This window comes from Peromyscus maniculatus, chromosome 10, assembly GCF_049852395.1.
Source record: "Peromyscus maniculatus bairdii isolate BWxNUB_F1_BW_parent chromosome 10, HU_Pman_BW_mat_3.1, whole genome shotgun sequence".
Lineage (NCBI taxonomy): Eukaryota > Metazoa > Chordata > Mammalia > Rodentia > Cricetidae > Peromyscus > Peromyscus maniculatus.
In genome coordinates, this window is record NC_134861.1 from 97,354,096 (window position 1) to 97,376,802 (window position 22,707).

General features: G+C 40.9%; 1 protein-coding gene across 4 annotated transcripts in view; it reads left to right on the forward strand.

Moving 5' to 3' along the window:
- The window catches only part of LOC143267677 (ATP-binding cassette sub-family G member 3-like), a 71,246-nt gene extending 48,539 nt beyond the window's left edge, over nt 1–22,707 (forward strand). For 3 of the 4 annotated variants that reach the window (XM_076546844.1, XM_076546845.1, XM_076546847.1), the window contains exons 11-16: nt 3,708–3,797; nt 5,670–5,794; nt 10,344–10,498; nt 16,333–16,422; nt 17,227–17,312; nt 20,364–22,707. In XM_076546844.1, coding sequence (XP_076402959.1) covers nt 3,708–3,797; nt 5,670–5,794; nt 10,344–10,498; nt 16,333–16,422; nt 17,227–17,312; nt 20,364–20,517 — 700 coding nt within the window. In that variant the 3' untranslated portion in view covers nt 20,518–22,707. Of the gene's footprint in view, nt 1–3,707; nt 3,798–5,669; nt 5,795–10,343; nt 10,499–14,449; nt 16,283–16,332; nt 16,423–17,226; nt 17,313–20,363 lie in introns of those variants that run through there. The other variant, XM_076546848.1, reaches the window with a different exon arrangement.

Sequence of the window (22,707 nt, forward strand, 5' to 3'; positions counted from 1 at the left end):
CTGTCTCCAACTCCACTGTACATTTTATATCCTCACCAGCACAATACAAGGGCTCCAATACATCCACATCCTCACCCAAACTTACGTTATTCCTTGTTTTGAGTAAGATATCTAAGAAAAAAAATCATAATTTATTGGGTAGTTTATGAAGTGTCTGTAGAACCTATTTTCCCATTTTAAATTGGAATGTTTTCTTTCCACTCCAAAATTATTTATTTCTTTACTTAGTGTGTATTTGTGTGAGGGCATGCGTGTCCCACAGCATGTACATGGAGGTCAGAGGACAGTTTACAAGAGCTGACCCCTCCACCACATGGGTTTCAGGTACTCAAGGTCATCAAGCTTGGCAGCAGTCATCTCACCTGCTGAACCATCTCACTGGCCCTTAACTTTTCCCTACTATTGAGTTATAGTTATTCTTGTTTCTGAGATGTGAGTCCCCCACAAGACACATGATCCACATGCATTTTTTCCCTTCTTTGTGTTGCCTTTTTATTCTGTTGATAATGCATTTTGTACATAAATGTTTTTAGTTTACCTATTTATTCTTTTGTTGCTTTTGTGCCAATTTTCTTGAATATATTAGGTTTCTTTGAATGTGAAGTGAGGTAATAGGATGGGATTCAGTTTTTCCTGACTTATCTTATAGATGTCACCTTTGTGGTCCTTGTCTAGTTTAAGCTATAATGTGGTTTAAAGATATGCTTTCATGGTAAAACTTTTTAATGACTATAGCATGTTCCAAACATTGTTTCTCATCAGGATCACAAGTTTCAGAATTTTCATTCTAATTTATGTGTGGCACACCACTCTTTGTTCAACTGGATTCTGTGCTTGACACCTGCAGCTTTAGGGTACCTCCAAATGGCCAGAGAGGTTCTGCTGACTTGGTGTTTGTGTGTGTATGTGTATGTGGTTTTGTGTGTTATATGTCCAGGTTTGTGTGGGGTGCACTCATGTTTATGTGGGTGTGTGCATGTGTGTATGTTGGTGAGCATACATGTATCTGCATGTGGAGGTCAGAGGTTGATGTCAGGTTTTCCTTGTGACCCTCTACTTTGTTTTTCAAGGCAGGTCCCTCACTGGATCTAGAGCTCATTGACTTGGCTAGGCTGGCTGGTCAATGAGCTCCAATCATCCACTCTGTATCCTTCATCACTGGAATTACAGAAGAGAACTGTGCCTGGGTACTTTTACGTGGATCCTAGGGATCTGAACTTAAGATCCTTAAGGCTGCATGGCAGACACTTTGCTGAATGGGCCACTTTCCCAGCTCCACAAATCTGTTTTGATGTGTGGAAACACTGACTAGTTTTGAAGGAAAGAATAAACATAAAAATCAGTTCTTCTATGAATTGCCTTCTGTGTGGATCAGAAGTTAGTCTGCAGTGAGATGACTGTTACAGATGATCCTAGGATGGAACATATTAGTGTTATACCTTAAATGTGTAGCTATAAATTGTCACTCTATAATTATTTATCTAAAAAATCAGACGAGAGAGCAGATGTGGTATATTGGTTAAGTATAGCCAGGGCAATAAGGTTCCCTTTCTAAGTACTTAGCTTTGTTGATAAAAACATGAAAGTAAACACAGATGTAACTCAAGGACAATTTATTGGAGACAGAGAGGGAGAATTCCCTGAGCACCAGGGATCAGATATGTGTAAGAATGGAAGAGTGGAGAGAGAGAAAGTTGTACATTTATTAGAGTAAAGTTAAACAGATGAGCCTTGAAAGTAAGATTGGCTCATTAGTAGAGGAAGGAATCCCAGGTCCTGTGCTTTTTGTTTGGTCACTGGGTGCTCAGGTCCTCTACTCTGTTTGGACCTTAGAGGCAGGGCCACAGCTGTGACCTTACAGGCCCAGAACTTGTCATGTAGCCCAGGATGTTCAAAATCTGCAGCAGTTCACCTGTCTGCCTCCCAAGTTCCTATAGTCTTGGAGGTCGGACTTCCTGTTCTCCTCAGAGTCTTGTTCACATTTTTTTCAACCCTTTTCTTTAATCTGTTCTTTGGTAGATTATGAAATGGAATTTTTCTTTAATGTAGGAGGAACTAGTCTCCAACAAGGTCCCCCCTCCTCTGATCTAGATATCTAACCACCACTGTGTACTTAAAGAGAGTCACTGACCTCTGACTGTCAGTTGAGAAGGTGTTATGTGGCAGGCTGTTAGGACCCAGTCATGCATCTGTCTAGAGGAACCTGACATGTGTGTCCAGGAAACAGATAACTGCAGAGGGCCTCCTCCTCTTACTTATTCCCCTCCTCCTGCTTACTACCCTCTATCAAAGGAACACAAATTACATCTTCATAAATAAGCATGACTGAGTTTATTTTTTGAGCTCTTTGGAAACCATGCAGGAAGTTGTTGACCTATTTTATGGATAATCATCAAGGCTTTAAAGATGTTCCTACAGTCCATGTCTGCAGTATGCTGTTGAGTAGAGATTCCCTCCACTGTTTCATGTTTTCATTCTTACTCTTCTGTGAATCAGCACAGCCAACTGAATACGAAAACTCCTTGGAGTTTTATTAATCTTTATGTTTCTTTCTTTATACATTAGAAATGTTGTTAGTTAAATTGAAGTGATAGGTTGGGCTGCCTGACTAAATATCACAGGCTCAGTGGATTTAAAAGTAAATGTGTCTCCACACTGCAGTGGGAGAGCCTGAGGTGAGGATTCTCTCCCAGGCTCTTCCGGTCTGGCCACCTTGTCTCAGCCCTCTCCTGGCAGACACTGCATTGCTGTTTCTTCCCATGATGAGGACACAGATGACATTATGGGGCCCTACTGTCACGATTTCATCTAAAACCAATTAACTTGTAAATTACATTCTCTAGGATCATTACATTAAGTGTCATTATCCAATTGTTGGATTTTAGAGGGCACACTTTAATTAATAGATACTGCGGTGGAGACAGAGAGAAAAATAACTCATGGGACTCATATTTCCTGACCTTTTTAACTAGAACAGTTCTACATTTTCCTTCTTTTTTTAAAAAAAAAATACTTATTTTATTTTTATGTATATGAGTGTTGCCTTCATGGTTGTATATGTACCATGTATGTGCCCAGAGACCTGTGAAGATCAGAAGAGGGCATCATGTCCACTGGAACTGGAGTGACAGATGGTTGTGATCCACCATGTGGGTGCTGGCAGCTAAACCTGGGTTCTTTGCAAGAGCAACAACCTGTAATGATATATAATGTAATATATATATATATATATATATATATATATATATATATAAATTTATTAAGGAGTTCTATGGGGAAAACACACTCACTGATGCAGGATAAGGTAAATCCGGTCACATAGTCCTTGAAAAGCTGTGGACTGATCATAGACAGTTTCACACTGCCTGAACCATGCACCAGGACCATGCACTAAGAAACCATCCAGTCCAATAGAGAGCTCAGGACCCCCTCCCACTTCCCTTTTACGAGGTAACATAGACAGGCAAGAAGCACTGCCTCTATCAGGCCAGATAGTCCAAGGTCATGAGTAGAGCAAATTTCAACTGCAACAAGCAGTCTTTGCTGCTGAGCCATCTCTCCAGTCCTACCTTTTTTTTTTTTTTTTTTTGGAAAATTCTATGCTATGTTATTTAATCTATGGAACAAGCTCTGTGGGGGGGGGGGGAATCATTCTAATTCTAATGTTGAATCTGCTGTTTGCTTTTGCTTCTGTTCTCTCCCTGCAGAGCCATCCTGTTCCTCCTGGTCACAGGCTTTGAATGTATCACAAGCTTGACCACCTGGGAGCTTTTTAAGATCAACTGGAATCGCTTTCTGTGAGTAACCCCTTCACCAGAAGCAGGCATCAGGGGCTGGTGATCAAGTTGATTACATTCATAGTTGGGCCTAGGATGTTATCTCATGAAATATCAGTATTTTTCCTTTTTTTCCTTATTTGTTTAGTTGAAAAGTAAACAAATTATGAAAGTTTGTGTTCATCATTGTTGTGGACCCAGGTTTTGAAGTATGTAAAGAGATTACTAATATTAAGGAAAAGTGGATGGGAAATCAAGAGCACAGGTGCCTGCTGCCCAGAGAAAGCTTCAGATTTAGGGTGTGGTCACCAGATCTCGGTGCTGCAGACCACACAGTAGTAGTTGTCTGCACAGGAAATTCATGACCCGCCCCCTGAAATAAGGATGTCAGGGTTCCACAGAGCTTAAGTGTGTGGGTTCAGCAGCACATTGGGTTTGGAGAGGCACAGCTGCACAAGAATGAGAGTCTCCTCTTGATGGGGGCTGGAAAGAGCCAGACAGCAGCTGAATATAAAAGGGCTGTTTATCTCCGGTGTTTTTAAACAGGGAAGAACCTTTTCCTGGTGGCCTATGGTTAGAATTCACTGCTCTCAAAGATGGCCAAAATTAGCCTCCAAGTACATGTCATAAATAGGAGTCATCAGAGAGGAGCTGAGATATTAGAGTGCTTGCTTTGTGTGCATGAAATCCTGTGTTAAATTCACAGTACCACACACATAAACCTGAGAATGGCTGTATTTCTGTGATCCCAGAAGTTGGGGGGAGGCAGGATTTTTGTTGGTTGTTTTTACTCTTTTGGGAGGCCTACCACCCAGCTCACAAATAAATTATTCACAGAGGCTTATTCTTAATTGGGAATGTCCTGCCTTAGCTTGGTTTGTTGTTAGCCAGATTTTTTTTAACTCAATTTATCCCATCTACCTTTTGCCTCTGGACTTTTCCCATTCTCTTACTTCTGTAAATTTTACTCTTACTCCATGGCTTGCTGTGTAGCTGGGTGGCTGGCCTCTGGAGTCCTCCTCCTTTTCTCTGGCTACTTCTTTCTCCCAGATTTCTCCTTCTATATATTCTCTCTGCCTGTCAGCCCATCATATTCTGTCTCCTGTCTTGCTAATGGCCATTCAGTTTTTTATTAGACCATCAGGTTTTAGACATGCACAGTAACACAGCTTCACAGAGTTAAACAAATGTAAACAAAAGCGACACACCTTAAAATAATATTCCCCAACACAGGAGGCTGGTCATTCTTGGGTACATATGGAATTTAAGGCCAGCCAGCACTGGTGATCTTGTATCAAAAAAAAAAATCAGAGATGAAATGAAGACACTGGGATTTGGAAGGGCCGGGAAGGGAAAGGATTAGGTTTGGTATCTGGTAAAGATTCATGGGTGCAAAGAAAGATTATTGAAGGAATACATCTGTCCTAAAGTGAGAGTAGCTGGAGAGAAGGGTGTAGTGTCCTGAAGCTGCACTGTGACCTCAGAGTGACAGTGTCACCTTCTTCATGAGAACTGGAAGGAGAGAAGTCTCCATGACCACTGTCTGAGGTGAGGTAGGAATGAGCTGCTCCTCAGGGAACCAGCTTCAGAGGGGCAGAGACTCTGAGGAGAGAGGGCACATCAGACTGTTTCCCTGGAGGGGCTGTTGTGTGACCAGAGTGGACAAAACAGGGGAGAGTTCTCTGATGGGGAGAATCCTAGTGAGAATGTCATTGGGATGCTGGCCTGGGGATGCTGGTCCCTAAGATGGGGACGTGTATGGGAGTCAGCCTGGAGCACAGGGGACATTGTCCTGTTAGGCTCCCTGTCAAGGCAGAAGTCAGCTTAGCCAGCATCTCACCTGTGTCTTCTGGACTAATCTAAGGGTGTATAATGTGATCTTTGTCTCTATAGACATGAGCATACCAGTGGATACTACAGAGTATTACCATATTTCCTTGGGAAATTGCTGGCTGAGCTGGTACCCAGGAGGCTATTGTCAAGTATTATATTTACTGTTATAGTATTCAGCATAGCAGGTAAGTGACTCTGGGGGGCCATCCTACCCCCACTTTTCCCCAGGGTACTCTTGAGCAAGAGCAGTAGGAAATATTAGATAGAAATACAGCTAGAGAGAGACAGACAGAAACATAAAATAGTCTCAAGAGGGCCTGGATCCTTATCCATTGAACCCCAACTGTCTCTGCCAAAGGGCTTTTAAAGGAATGCCAAAGGGAGGAGCAAAAGGACAACACCCAGGCACAGCCAAGTGAAGACCCTCCTAACCACCTGGCAACCTTGCCTGTGGTCAAATCATCTTATGCAGCTCTGCTATGTCAGACAAACTCAGATCTGACAAGGAAACTTCTGTGGGCTCCCACAGATCCCCCCTCTTAATTTTTTAAAGAGACCCCCAGGCCCTTCAGGTAGACTGAGATCTGTCTTTCTGAGTACTCAGCCTCTGGCAGGAGGGGATACTAAGCTTATCTCAGTTCTGACCAGTTGCCACTAAGCTTACAAACATCCACAGTGATCTCCATAGCTGCCACACCTCCCAGCACAGGAGTAAAGGATGACAGAGATGGCATATCTTTTTTGGAATGGGTCTTAAGATGTCCAGAACAGTTTTAGCTGTGCCAAGCCCCTTTTCAACTTGAACTCCGATGCAAACTGCATCCAATAAACTACATCCAACTAAAAGATTCCCTTAGCTTTTTACACTTTTTTTGCTAACTTACATTAAACATTTAGACTTACATTTTACATGTGCACTTCTTATAAACTCACATTCAACACCAGCACTTATCTAGAAGAGATCTCTTAGTACTAGATTTAACAAGGAAACTCTATAAAAGTATTAGAATTTCTTAAGAGAATTTATTTACACTAGAAAGAACTTCTTAGCAGAACTAACTTTTTCCAGAAAACACCTAAAAGGAATTTCTTAACTGAACTATTTACATTATCTTCCAACAAGACACAGAATAATTTTCTCTGGACTTCATTTAGGAAATAGAAATAAGAGTAAACTGTTAATTATCAAACCTAAAAAGGAAGAAAAGAGAATGAGAAGAAAACCCCCCTAAGGGGCATTCTGTTTCTGGATTGCCCAGGTAGCAATTTTTATGCTCAAATACAATCGTTTTCCCATGCCGGTCGAAGTTGGAATGAGGTTCCAAACCTACATCATTCAGCAGGTTCCCCTGCTCGATTGCATTTCCAAGTGACTTTACTGTCCTTATGGGTAGCTCTTTGCATGATATAATGTCATAGTTAAGGCTGCAATCCTTGGGGTAAAGCTATTTTTCCCCACTAGCTCTGTCAACCGGTTCTGTTTCAGAACCAGTAGCGAGGTACCCTGCAGTAGATGGCTTTTAGGGACTGTCATTTTTCCCAAGCTGATCACAACTCCCTAATCAATGCAATTCAGACTACCATTGCTGTCCTAACCCAGCTACTGTTTAAAAAAAAAAGAAAAAAAAAAAAACACCTGCTTTAGGACAAAGTAGAAAAGCATGTCTCCAGTGTGTGCCATCTAAAACAGGTGTGCAGTGTGAGGAAAGTCTCCAAGACTTGTTCACAAAATACTACAAAAGTTGTTTATGAAGCTGTGATTTTACGAAGAGATTCTGTGTATTATAATGAATTAATAAATAACTTATACATTTGAGACAGTGTCAATGGAGCAAGATCAATTATTAGATAGCTGTCCATAGGTACTGTAAAAGATTTTTTTGTTTTATTTGTGTGTGTGTGTGTGTGTGTGTGTTTGTGTGTATGTGTATGTGCATTAAGTGAATGCAGTACTTTGGGAGGCCAGAAGAGGACATTAGATCCCCTTGAACTGGAGTTACAGAATGTGAGCCACCATGTGGAAGCTGGGAATGGAATCCAGGGCTTTTGCAATAATAGCACATGATTTTAATCAGTGAGCCATCTCTCTAGCCCAGGTGTATATTTTCTCTGTGTTTCTGTGTGTCTCTATATGTAAATAAAATAAAATAGAAAAGTGAATAATATCTCTTACATATTTACAAGTGTGTAAAATATTTAAATGTATACATTGTCTTTTTCTACTATCTTACAAAGAGAGGACAGTGAATTTGGGGTTTGTAGAAATTATATTATATAAATATTATTTAAAATATGTGCACAGACTCATCTGTACATATGGTTAGACTTCATCCTAGACTGTTTAGATTCCATAATTTTCATACATACAGAAACACATATGCATGCACATACATACAAACACATACATACACACAGGCACACAGACACAACAAACACACACATTCATACACAGACACATGAACACATTCTTACGCAGACACACAGACATATACACACACATACAGACACACACACTTTCAAGGATAAGCACTGATACAGCTTAGACTTTGTTTTATAAGAGAGTTATCTTTCAGAACCAGTCATTTGGACCATGGGATGATTATGAGAAATGTGCTGATCCTGCAAGCCTGACAACATGAATTTGATCCTCAGAATCCACAGTGGAAGAGAGAATCACTCCAGAAAGATGTCCTTCCTTCAACTCCATACATGACACATACACATGATGGCACGCAAACACCATGGCACATGCACATCATGATACACGCACAGCTATACCCACACATGTACTATACACACCACGGTAATCATAACAATAACCAAGAAAACAATTAGGCATTGATCTCAGCTTCCCCCAGACTCTAACTGTGTCCTTGTGACTATTATGAAAACACAGGACTGTGTATGACTCATGGCCTTAGCTCCTTAATATGACAAATCAGCTTGTGGAACCCATTGTCTACCTACATAGCAGTTATATGGTGATTTCCTAGGGAAAACTAAAGTTGGAGGCACCTCCTGTCCTTTAGATATTAAAACAACCGCAAGGTTGTTTAATCCTTGCCTTAGTTAGGTTTCTAGCCTTGCGATGAACATGATGATCAGAACCAACTGTGGTAGGGAAGGGTTTATTTCACCTCATAGTCCAATGTACTTCTAGAAGGGAAGTCAGGGCAGGAGCTCAGGGCAAGAACCTGGAGGCAAGAAGTGAGGCAGAGGCCATGGAGGAGTGCTGCTTACTGGCTTGCTCTTAATGGCTTCCAGGACCACCTGCCTAGGGATGGCATCATCCACAGTTGTCTAAGACCTCCCACATAAATCATTCATCCAGACAATACCTCTACAGGATTGCCTACAGGCCACTCTATGGAAGCATTTTCTTTCTTTCTTTTTTTTGTTATTTTTTATTATTAAGAATTTTTTTATGCATTTTACATACCAACCACAGATCCCTCTCTCCTCCCTTCTGCACCCCAGTCTTCCCCCCAAACCACCCCCCATTCCCACATCCTCCAAGGCAAGGCCTCCTATGGGAGGCCCACAGAGCCTAGGACATTCAGTTGAGGCAGGTTCAAGCCCCTCCCCGAAAGAAAGCCTGTGTAAGGTGTCTCACCATAGGCACTGGGCTCCAAAAGGCCCACACATGCACCAGAGGTAGATCCCGATCCCACTGCCAGGGACCCCTGAAACAGACCAAGCTAAACAACTGTCTCGCTTATGCAGGGGGCCTACTACAGTCCCCATGGAGGTTCCACAGCTATTGGTCCACAGTTCATGAGTTCCCATTAATTCGGTTCAATTGTCTCTGTAAGTTTTCCCATCATGATCTTGACCCCTGTTGTTCATGTAATCCATCTTCTTTCTCTTCAGCTAGATTCTCAGAGCTCAGCCTGGTGCTTGGCTGTAGACCTCTGCATCTGCTTTCATCACTTACTGGATGAAGGCTCTATGATGACAGTTAGGGTATTCACCGATCTGATTACTGGGGTAGACCAATTCAGGCACCCTCTCCACTACTGCTAGTAGTCTAAGCATTTTCTTAATGAGGTTCCTTCTTCCCATAAGACCCTAGCTTGTGTTAAGTTGACAAAAAAACTAACTGGGACAGTCCTGGTCCTAATTTTTTTTTTAACTAATGCAATTATAATAAACACAGGGAAATGTGGATGTGAACATCTTCTATTGTTGATTCTCATGTGAGGGAATGCAATAGAGTTTTGGCCAGTTGTACATGTCAGGATCTCATAATTGGTCATAATTATGTAGAAAAGAGAATAGGCATTATACAGAAAGGTATTTCATGGCAAGTATAAAAAATAAAGTCATATGATGAGGCTGGAGAGATGGTTCATTGGTTAAGCGCACAAGCGGCTCCTACAAAGTCCCCAAATTTGTTTCCAAGCACCCACATCATCAGACAGCTTTCATTTGCCTGTAACTGCACACCTTGGAGATCTGGTTCCCTCTTCTGGCCTCCAAAAGCAACTACACACATATGGCATACATTCCCACAACACAAAAGATACACATAAATAAAAATCAAATAAATCTTTAAATAAAATTAAGACAATTTTATGTAGTCACATGGAAGGAAGCAATTAAATTAGAGACCCAGAACAGTAGGGTAGCTGTAAAATTGTTACTAGATGTTTTGGTGATTGAAATATTATTTAAAAACTGTACAATGGTCTGGACTTTGGTAGCTGAACTGACCCCACTTGTTTTCTTTCTAAGGAGGAAACACAGATGTGAAGGGTTTCTTCACTATGATACTTACTGTCATGATGATGGCTTGTTCTGCCAGTTCCCTGTCGCTGTCTTTAGGAGCAGTGACGAATGCAGCATTTGTACAAACACAACTCATAACCATCTATTTTATGATCATGCTGGTGAGTCTAAATTGTGTTTTTCTGAGGGGAAAATTTTCCTTGTGTTCCTTCTTGCACACGTACATGCTTGACACATCAGTACTTGAGGCCTTATGCTAAAGCTTATTATGGTCTGTAGGAGAGAGGGAGCCGCCTTTCCTCCCAGGTTTTGTGGGTACTGCTCTGATGTCGGTTCTGTGATGTAGTTAACATGTCCTTTCTAGTGAGCTCTTACCAGACATTTCTTGGAATCATATTATAAAACCATAGTAAATTGGGACTTCAAGAAAGTGGTATGATTGACTGATTTCTTCACAACAAGACAGATTGCAGCCTTTCTTTCATGCTGGTGTGAGAGACTCACCTGCTGTTTTAACCACAGCAGATGTGATTTGGTTCATCCAGTAGCCTTCAATGGGAAAATAGAGGTTGTGTACAGCAGGAGGAGTCTGTGTCAGGGCTCACTTGTGTTCTGAAAAGTGTTAGAAATAGTGGAAGATTCTATTCTCCTAAGTAGTAGTCTCCTGAATTAGCATACTTCTGCTCATCTCTCTGTAATTGGTTACCCCGTCTTAGTCTTTCATGCCCATGAATTACACACATAATGTAAATGAGTCAACCAGTTAATGGAACCAGATGCCCCATTTCCCAAAAAGCATATCAAGTAAATCTATTTAGTATCTTAATATTCATATTCTTTCTGCTAGTGTAAGAGCAAACTGTAGGTTGGCAATGGCAGATGCATCTGCCTGGCTACTGACCAATCAGTGTTTTATTTATCAAGCAATCAGAGCAACACATATTCACAGCATACAGAAAGATATCCCACAGCATTTCCCCTTTTCTGTCTAATCAAAAAGGAAGATTTTAACTTTAACGTAGTAAAATTACATATAACAAAAACATTTATCAAGCAAGAATTACAGTTGTAATATCTAGTCTATTTATATTTGGCAAAATTAAAGAAAATATTCTATATTTGTGAGTCTAAAGCTTTATATATAGTTTATCTTTTATCATAACCATGGAAAATTATAATTGTAACTATCTAGTCTTCAACTACATCAAAGACCCCAGAAAGATATAATATTACCAATATTACCTAAGAAAATAGGAAGAACATTTTAAGCAATTTCCAAAAATCTAGAATGACAGAGACAGCTGGCTACCTGGACAGTCATCCAAAGTTCCTCTGCAGCATTGGGGCATCCTTCTTCAGCCTATAGGCCTAGAGTCCCTCAGTCACTTCTCTCTGTGTCCTGTAGAATGTCTGGTAGTTTCTTCGGCAAATCAGAAAACTGAAGGACCATCTCGCCCTGCAAAAGTTCATTGGTCACCTTCCTATGAGTCCTACATGTCCAGTTTATACAACATATTGTCAATCAGTTGATGCAAGGGCACGTTTTTACCCAGTGGCTAATTTTTGCCACAAAGAAAGCAAACTCTATAATGAGTTATTCAATGCCCACCATTCTCCTTGAATTAATTGGTGCTGCCAGGAGCAGACCTGTCTAATTGCCTGGAAAAGTCTAAGTTTTTAAAACATTTTAAATGCCATATTCTGTAGGTCTTTGAAGTGTTTGAAGATTACCTACCTAATTGAATTATATCTTTGTATACTTCAAGCAATTAACTAACATGACTATAAGTTTGATTATCCTAGATGACTAATTATTAATCTGTATTTCTTAAGTATACATTACAATTTTAAATGAGCTGCACAAACATGATACCTTAAACAAGAGTGGAAATATACATACAGTATGGCACATACCCTTAATGCTATCACTTGGGAGGCAGGGATCTGTGTGGTTCTCTGTGAGACCAAGGCCACACTGGGAACAGAGCCAGGCATGGTGGCACACACCTTAAATTCCAACACTAGTTAACCTTGGAGGTTTGGAGGTCTGTACAGACAGACAGGAAGTGATAGAGCTGGGCAGGTAGAGGAAGTGATGTAGCTGGACAGAGAGAGCGAATCAGATGGCAGAACAGCAAGGCATATAGGTGTGGGTAAACAGGAAGTTGCTTTTTTTGGAAGCTGTCCAGTTGGTGAGGTGAGGTTAGCTCATGGTTTTTCCTATTCCTCTGATCTTTCTTTGGCTTTACATCAATTTCTGGCTCCATGTTTTTTATTTAATAAGACTGTTTAGAAATTCGTCTATGGGAAAGTCTGTCCCTGGGTGGGGGAGGGTCTTGGGTGTTTATAGTCCTGTCCCCTTCCTCTTCCCTCTCATCTTTGCACTGTCACGTGAGGATGTGAGCCTTCAGCTTCCTCTCCCACTTCCTAGCCCGCTGCCTGCTGCCATACCTCCCTGCCAGGATGGCCTCTTGTCACTCTGGAAACCTGAGGCCAAAGGAACTCTCCCTTCTTCAAGTTCCCTGATTATGGTGTTGTGTCACAGCAACAGGAAAGTAACAGCTGCATTTTCTGTCACTCTCTCCACTCTCCCCTCCCTGACTCAGGCTTTGTTTTGCTTTTTGTAAACCCTGGGTCTACTTAGCACTGCCCATATGTGCCTGTGTGTAGGGCCATCTACTGCAGCATGGGTAGGCTCTCAGGGGCCACATCCTTAAAGAAAACTGGCTCCCCCTCTCAGCAGCCATCAACTGCCAGTAGCTCCTCAGGTAGGGGTAAGAGGTCATGTCCACCTCTCCCGTCCATGCAGGAATCTTCTCTGACTTGATCTTGTACAGGTGTCCCCATCTTGTCACACTGCACTGCATTCCTAGGTGTCACTGCCCAATAGTGACAGGAGAACCCTGTTTTGTTGTAGTTGTCCACAGCCTCTGGCTCTTGCAATCCCTCTAGCCTCTTACATCCTGATCCTTGATCCTTGGGAGGAGGGGTGTGATATACAGATGTCCCATTCAGGGCTGGATCCTCTGGAGTCTCTCTTCTCTGTATGTTGACCTGTGGTTAATCTGCATTAATCATTGTCTCCTGCAAAAGGAAGCTTCTCTAATGAAGGTCTGAGATGTTCTAATCTATGAATGTAAGTACAACTCATTAGAAGTCAGTTTAATACCACATCCATTTAGAAGAATAACAGTAGATTCTTCCCTGGGACCTGGGACCCCACTAGCCACAGTGTCAGACATGATTTCCATCTCATAGAGCAGGACATAAATACAATCAGAAATGAATGGTCAGTCACTGCCATTGTAGTTGTCTGTCCAGTGTCCCCTGTGTACTTCCTTACCCTAAGGAAAGAAAAGCAGAAAAGAGCCAGGTGGTGTGGTCACTGCCCTTGAGCACACTTGTAACTTCACCCCATGTCTCCAGGGACCCCTCGCCCATATCTCAGCATATCTAACTCACTGCCTACAGTGACAACACCTAATCAAGATGAAAGTCACCACAGACAGGAGACAAAGAAAAACAGATGAAGAGTTCTGCCCCATCATATTTGGATTGAACTCAGAGTCCACTTCTGTGGCTGATGCCCTGGACTGTAGACTAGTTTCTATAAAGGAAACCTTGGTTCTTAGAACTAAAATTCTGAAACATCCTTGGATACTCCTGTTGGGGTATGGTGATGGGAATTTCACAGTACATGGGATATTGTGATGTTAAACAATCCTGGAAGTCTCCCTACGTTCTGTGAAATAGATTGACCTTTGTTGGGTTAGGAATCCAGATGAAATTCCACAAATACAAAATAAACAAACAAACTAAAAGAAAACTTTAATATACACTGGTAGGAATGCACACCTCTTCAGATGGATAGAGGCCTCCTTCCTTTCCCATGCTGCTGCTAATATGGTGAAGACAATCTTAGAGTAACTCAGAACTAAAGAGATTTGTTTCAGATTAAAATAGCTTTCAGAAAGGGCTGGGGGCCTCTCTCCACATGAATGTTACATGTTTCTCCTGTCTTAGGGAGTCTACAGGCATTCCCACCAGGAAAACTAAAATCAGTTTCTCATCAATTGTGCTGAGGATCTCTCTTCCACTTTGCTTTCTCTTAGGTTACAAAGTTTTTACCCAGACTCCTCTGCTAAAATTTACAACCCATGGGTTATTTGCTTGGGGACCAAATACTGCTAAAAGGCTGAAAAACAAAACAAAACAGAAAACAAATTGAAAGAGACCTGGGAGGCCCCTTCCTGTGACTTTAACTGAGAGCACAGTCCAGAAGGTTGAAGAGGTGGGACACTTTACACCCAAGAGAGAGGCTGCTGACATCATTGTCCAGGGGAAAGAAAATCATTAAAGTTAAGACTGAAAAAAATCCTGCTTATTTTTTAAACTATAATAGAAACTTGTCAATGTAATTGAAACAGTTTATCTACTAACAGTTCAATTTGATGAGTGTCTAGTCTTACACTTACTTAAAAAAAAAACATAACCGGGAAGCTTTCTTGGACGGACAAGTACATATGTCCCAAATTGTCCTCTTTGGATCATCCAGACATTGTTTAAAATTAATTCTTAAAATGTACCTAACAATATCTCATTACCTAAAGTACATGTTTGTAGGGTTCACTTTGTTTATACTTTTGATAATGTGCTTATAAAACTGATGTAGAGAATTGAATACTTAGGTAAACTGTGTTCACTGCACAGAGCATGTGCCCAAGGAGGGATTGCTACAATTGTGTGCAGGACATCCCCAGGCTCAAGTGTCCTTTTCCTTTGAGGGGGACCCTGGTCCTGCCAAAGCAAATGGCATGTTGTCCTCTTTATGAGAGAGGGACACATGGGGTGCTGAAGGTTGCCAGAGTCTGTTGCTCTTGTTCCCAGATGTGCAGACAGACCCACTGGAATCCTCTTATCACTAGAGAAGATGAATTATTCCTCACACAAAAGGGGGATGGATTCTTTCACCAATGGGTGATGATACCTCTGACAGTTTTGTTGTTCAGGCTTGTTTTGCTAATGTGGGACTTTTGTATTTCCATGTGAAATTTAGTATTGTTTTTTCAATTATGTGAATTATATTATAATTTTGATGAGATTGCATTGAATCTGTTGATTGCTTTTAGTAGGATGGATATTTTCATATTTATTGTACCCATCTTTAAGCATGGGTAGTCTGTCTGTTGTCTAGTAACTTCAGTTTTCTTTTCAATGTATTAAAGTTTTTATTGTACAAGTATTTCATTTGGTTAGATTTATTCCAAGATTCCCCTCCCACCCACTCACCCCCTTTTTTGAGGTTTTTGTGAATGAGACTATTTCCCTCATTTCTTTCCCATTATTTTTGTAATTTGTACTTAGAAAAGCTCCCGACTTGTCTGTTCGTCATGGTGTTTCATCACAGTCACAGGAAAGGAACTGAGACAACTGGTTATTGTATAAAGTTTCTCAATGGGACCTTAAAAACTAGTTTTGATGCCATTGTTATATTTTCTGTAGAAGCATTTGGTCAGGTGCAGTCTGCATGCACGCACACAGTCATTGTTTTGCATGTTCTACTGTACTTGAGAGTAGGTAGGACAAGGTTTATGTGAACTTCAGAGCTGTCCCTGGCTCATCCTTGTTCATCATTTATATCTACATAAGTCAGATATTATAATGAACTTAAATAATCTTTTAAATATGTAGGATGGATATATTTAAAACTCAAAGGGCGTGCATAGATTACATGCCCTTTTAAAGACAAACAACACAAGCATCTGAGGGTTTGGCTCCTGCAGAGTAGGGTGGCAGGTCTTTCTTTTGAAAACCACCAAGAGCCTTGGCTTTGTGAACAGTGAAGAATTCTGTTTGGAGTTTATTGAAAGAATGTTTTAAAGAGCTGGTCTGAACAGAAAAAGTCAGAAGTATGAAGGGGTCTTGAAGAGTGAGGATCTTGTTTAGAATTCTTAGTTACTGAACTGATTCTAATCGTTGTTTCTGTTCTCTGTAGTTTATTTCAGTTCTATCGATATTTTACACGATCTTCTTGCAGAACATCTCATGGATTCAGTACTTCAGCATTCTTCATTATGGGTTTACAGTAAGTTGTCCTGTCTGTCACTGTACTTGGGGTCTCCAGCTGTAGCAACTGAAATGAATCCCAACCAAGTCCTTTCCACAGCTGTAATCTCTAACCAGCAGCTCCCCAGGATTTTCCTTCCAGGAGCAAAAGATGAGAACTTTCCTGCTAATTCTAGCCAAAGGTCAGTGAGTCATCTGGGTTTTTCCCCAGGCACATGTTATTTGAGAGACATAAAGGATGAGAAAAATTCCAGAGTAAAGAGAGAAGATAGATGGTATGATGAAAAGCATATAGTTGTGATTCTACCCAATAAGGAATAATGAAAGGATCATGAACTAGGATATATAGTTTATATCAGGAAATTAAAAGAATAGAAACCATGTGATATCATAGCCATATTGGATTTGCCAAGCTTTCTCTGCAGTAAAGTGTGTCTTAATAGACTTTCTTGCTCCAATGATCACAACTGGTTTTGATGAAAAGAAGCAAGAAATATTGTTACTATAAATCTATAGTATTGTTTTAATTACAGTGTATATATGGTTATGGACTGGGCAGAGAAGGAGGTGCCTGAGGTAATCTAGTTAGAGAGTCCACCTCTTAGTAGTTGGGAAGCCCCATCATTTCAATCCTAAACCTCCTGAGTGTGGGGGAGGGGCACTGCTTTGCTGGGCAGACTGAACTTGGTGGAGGTTGTTCATTTAAAAATATATTTGGAAATTACAGTCCAGATTGATCTTGAATTTATAGCTGTATTTATTCTTTAGAAACTTATGGAAATGTTAAACTATTTGCCTTTCTCTGTTATTGTTTGTGTTACAGGCTTTGCAGCACAATGAATTCCTGGGACAAAAGTTCTGTCTAGAACATAACACAGCAGAAGTCAGTAGATGTCAGAACTATGTAATGTAAGCTTGAGTTCAGTGTCATAATGGGGACATACAATGCTGTTAGACTTAGAAGGGAATCCATCCTTTCAGGATTAACATTGTCCTCTCCCAGTTCCCCAGAGTGAGTCATTGTAATCAATGCACACAGGAATGTGTTTTAATCCTACTGCTCCATGGTATAGATAATGTGCAGAAAGGGTTCTTGGGGGCATTTAAAAATGGTTTTGGTGTCTTGATTGTGGATTTGAGTTCTTTGTTTCAGAACATTTGAGTTTGACCTAGGCTGCTCTGATAGTTAACAAGGGTGTACAGTTTCTACATGTATAGATATCATGGTACCTGTGAGCAGAGCCCAAGAACATCAGGGTAGCAAGGACTAAAGTGAGTGACCTTTGCCTGCCAGATTTCAGGGCCTTCCATCTGCTTTACATTCTAGAGGACTTGAAGAAATCAAAGACTGGTGTGTGTGTGTGTGTGTGTGTGTGTGTGTGTGTGTGTGTGTGTATAAAATGTCCTACCAGAGGATATGTCCTACAATGAAAGAAACACATATTTCAGTATATTGAGAAGGAAATATAATTTTTGTCTAATACTATGAAAATAGAAACAATTTTTAAATAGAATTAAAGTGTATTGTTTTAAAGTTTCAATATCTTCCCTTTCTACAATTGCTTTCATTGATTTGATTTTGATGTATAAATGAGAGAGGAATAGGCTGATATGCTCAGTCTCTCCTGATATTCAAAATAATAATGAATAATAGTAACCCAAATTATGTTTGAATTACTGATAAGAAAACAAGTATGAGGGAGTGTCTTATTTCCCATATCTCCTTTCTCCTGGTGTGGTCTGTCATCCTAATAGAAGTTCCTTACTAGCTTCTTGTCAGAAGAATGTGGAAAGTGTTGTTGGTTGTTTTACTCTTTCAGAGGGCCCCCACCCAGCTCCCAAATAAATCACACACAGAAGCTTATACTTAATTTTAAATGCCCAGCATTAGCTTGGCTTGTTTCTTGCCAGCTTTTCTTAACTTTAAATTATCCCATCTACCTTTTGCCTCTGGGCTTTTTCCTTTTCTTATTTTGTATATCTTACTTTCAATCTTACTCTGTGGCTAGCTGTGTGGTTGTGTGGCTGGCCCCTAACATCCTCCTCTCCTTGTTCTCTTGAGCTTTCTTCTTTTTGCCCCCCCATATTTCTCCTATTTATTGTCTCTGTATGCCATGCCTACTTATCCTTTCCCCTGCCTCACTATTGGCTGTTCAGCTCTTTATTAGACCATCAGGTGTTTTAGAAAAGGCAAAATAACAGTTTCACAAAGTTAAACAAATACAGCATAAAACAATGTATCACATCTTTGCATCATTAAACAGATGTTCCACATCACAAACAAAGGTAACACATGTTAAAATAATATTCCACAAACAGATGGGTAAAGTGAAACCAGAGGTTGACCATCTACCGACCTCACAAGAGGAAGAAATCTGCCCTTTTAGTGGATTTGAAAACTATTGAATCCTAAGAGATACAGGGGATGGAGACACACAGAGATGGAGACACACAGGGATGGAGACACACGGGGATGGAGACACACAGGGATGGAGACACACAGGGATGGAGACACACAGGGATGGAGACACAGGGATGGAGACACAGGGATGGAGACACACAGAGATGGAGACACAGGGATGGAGACACACAGAGATGGAGACACACAGGGATGGAGACACACGGGGATGGAGACACACAGGGATGGAGACACACGGGGATGGAGACACACGGGGATGGAGACACACAGAGATGGAGACACACAGGGATGGAGACACAGGGATGGAGACACACAGGGATGGAGACACACAGAGATGGAGACACACAGGGATGGAGACACACAGGGATGGAGACACAGGGATGGAGACACACAGGGATGGAGGCACACAGAGATGGAGACAGGGATGGAGACACAGGGATGGAGACACACAGAGATGGAGACACACAGAGATGGAGACACACAGAGATGGAGACACACAGGGATGGAGACACACAGATATGGAGACACACAGATATGGAGACATACAGATATGGAGACACACAGGGATGGACACACAGGGATGGAGACACACAGGGATGGAGACACAGGGATGGAGGCACACAGAGATGGAGACACACAGGGATGGAGACACACAGAGATGGAGACACACAGGGATGGAGACACACAGATATGGAGACACACAGGGATGGAAACACACAGGGATGGAGACACAGGGATGGAGACACACAGGGATGGAGACACACAGGGATGGAGGCACACAGGGATGGAGACACAGGCATGGAGACACACAGGTGGTAATTGTAGTGTATCCAGAACTTTTAGCAGCAGCTGCTTTTCTAACGTGTGTCTGAACCCCTGAATCCTGCTGTGTTCCACCTGGTACCCAGGCTGTCTGTAGCCTTGGGCTGCTGGGGATGTTCCATAGCTGAGCATCCCTGGTTGTCACTGCTCCTTTAGTACAGGAGCTGACAGGAATTGACTAATTCCTGCCAGACATCCCTGGTCTTCTCTGATCCTGTTTGTAGAATTTGATGCTGTGTTTATTGCATGACTGTCCACTGAGTCAGCAGAACTGCACAAAGCTTTGATCTCCTAGAGTGTCTATGTGTCATTAGTAAGCTGAGGTTTTCCACTTTGGGAGAAACAAGTCCTTCATCCATGCCTTTGCCCTTGTAAGAGAGAACAGCATTGTAGATTTGGAAATGGATGACACGTTGAAGACTGCTAAGTTGGATCTTAGTGTGACTCTCTAAACTACTTTACTGAGCCTACTTCCTCTATGCTTTTAAATAGATGTGATAGCTACGCCTCTTAGAATGGTTTTTGAAATTAACAGAGGAAACTAATTCAAGTAGTTTAGATCGACATAATATGTAACCAAATTGTAAGTACATCATTACTAATATCAATTAAATATAAAGAAGTTTTTAATGATGTGTAGAAACTGAGTTTTTAAAAGGAAGCAGCAGTGAATGTACTGAATAATCTTTGACATTATTTTTATGTGTATTGAATTACAGATGTACTGGTGAAGAATTCTTGACGATCCAGGGCATCGATCTCTCATCATGGGGCTTCTGGAAGAATCACGTGGCCTTAGCTTGTATAATGATTATGTTCTTATCAATTACCTATGTGCAATTATTAGTTATTAAGAAAAAGAGACATTTTTGAATCTGTCCTCCACTTTCTTTGAATTCATCTGACACTGAAAATAAATTAAAACTTTCCCTGTGTGTGGCCGTGTCAGAGGAGCAGCAGGTGGCACTGAAGCTTCAGGAAAGTCAGCAGAGTGCAAGGCACTGATGCGTGAATCTCTGATGGGCAAGGCCAAGGGGGCTTCAGCTTCTGAATGTCTCTTGCTACTGCTGTGCCTTCACATGTTTGCTGCTGCCATTTTTTTTTCTGGAATGAATTGTGTGAATGGGGGTTGGGAGAATACCCACTGCCTTAAATGTTGTATGCTTATCTTGTGGAAATATCCCATTCTACTGGGCACTTTTCCTGTGGATTATTATGAAGATGATTTCCTCTTAAGCTGTACTGTTTAACTGAAGTAATGGTTTTATACAGTAATAATGGTAGTTTAAATAGAATTTTGATGAATAAGGGTTTTTAACACATGTAGTAAGGGATTATGATAGAGGTGAGTTTAGTGGGAAATTTATTATAGGTAAATATAAGATATAGTGTTGTACCCCCTCTTCCCCCAATGAAGCAGGGGCTGCATTGATAGAAATTTGGACCAAGGAAGTGTCATGCAGCTAAGACTTATGAGTTTCTCTTGAGGAGTCCTATAGACTAGGTTAATGATTAAGGAAAACAATCAAGACGCAGGAATTAGCTTAAGTTCTTTTTGATATTGGGAAATGTGTTCATGGATTTTGGAGTGCATCATAGCTAAAACAAAGCTTTAAATAATACTTCATGTAACTAGGAAAAAAAGTTGGATAGTTAGTTAAGATAATTGGGAAGAACTCTTAAAATTTAAACCCATATTTCTGGCAATTATAAAAACTACTGCCTTTATAACAGTTACAGCTAAAAGGGTCCTGATCAATGAGAATTCTAAAAGATAAATGGTTAACTGTGTGTGAGTACTTTGGGACTATTTGTTTTTCACCTGTAATATGTAAAATGTTTACTCATTTTTTTTACTGGTATTCATTGTAATCATTTACTTAAAAATAGAATGTAATGACATTGTAATTTTTATATTGCTTAAAAGATTCTACTGGGGTTTATAAGCTGTAAGGGAAAAAATAAAGAAGTTTGAAGGAAGACATCAGGAAGTAATGAGAAGGAAGTCATCAGGAAGTAGAGAGAAGGAAGTCATCAGGAAGTAGTGAGAAGGAAGTCATCAGGAAGTAGTGAGAAGGAAGTCACTAGGAAAGAGAAAGAAGGAAATGTCAGGGTAGAAGAACAGGTAGAAAAACGATAGAGTAGAACAAGCAATGGAAACAATAATAAAATGAAGATCTAAGCTTTGACCCTCAGAAAAGTCCTAGTATGTCTGTTTGTCTGTCCGTTAGCTCACCTGCTCTGCATCTCCTCTTCAGTTTCTCTGACCTGCTGAAGGCTGCCACCCATCAACACCCTAGGTGAGAACCTGACATGTTGGAGGTGTGTGTGTGTGTGTGTGTGTGTGTGTGTGTGTGTGTGTGTGTTAGTGTTAGTTCCCCCCCCCCTTTTTTTTTTGGCCCAAGAGAAATAAGTTTTACTCCCTCAGAGAGAAAAGTCAATGGAGTGATCAGTCCGCAGACTCTGTGGCTCCTCTTCAATTCCTGGGGTGCTGAAGGCTGCTTTCTACAGCAGCAAAACTTAATTTGCTGTTGTTGTTTTTTAAATACAGCCTAAAAACCAACAATCAGGGTCTTAGTTTCTTTGGTAGAAAATTTTTTACAGTTATTTAAAGAAGTGTGATTGTAAACTGCCTTCAAATATTTATACTTATATGGTGATATTTTATTTGTATTGAAAAGTGATTTTATTTGTATGTTAATAAATAAAGTTGCCTGGGGGTCAGAGCTAATAGCAAGCCATAGCGGAAGCTGGATGGTGGTGGTGCATGCCTTTAATCCCAGCACTTGTTAGGCAGAGCTAGGCAGATCTCTGTGTGTTCAAGGACACAGCCAGCATGGAGACACACGCCTTTAATCTCAATATCAACCATAGAAGACCTGGAGGTCTGTACAGACAGGCAGTGACGAGGCGGTCTCAACCAATGAGAAGGCAGAACAGAAAGTCAATAAAAGGACAAACACACAGGAAGTAGGTCTCTTGCTGAGGAGGACAGCAGTGGAAGTGAAGGGTAAGGTTTTTAGCTCTTAGCTACTGCTCTGACCTCTTGAACTTTCATCTCTG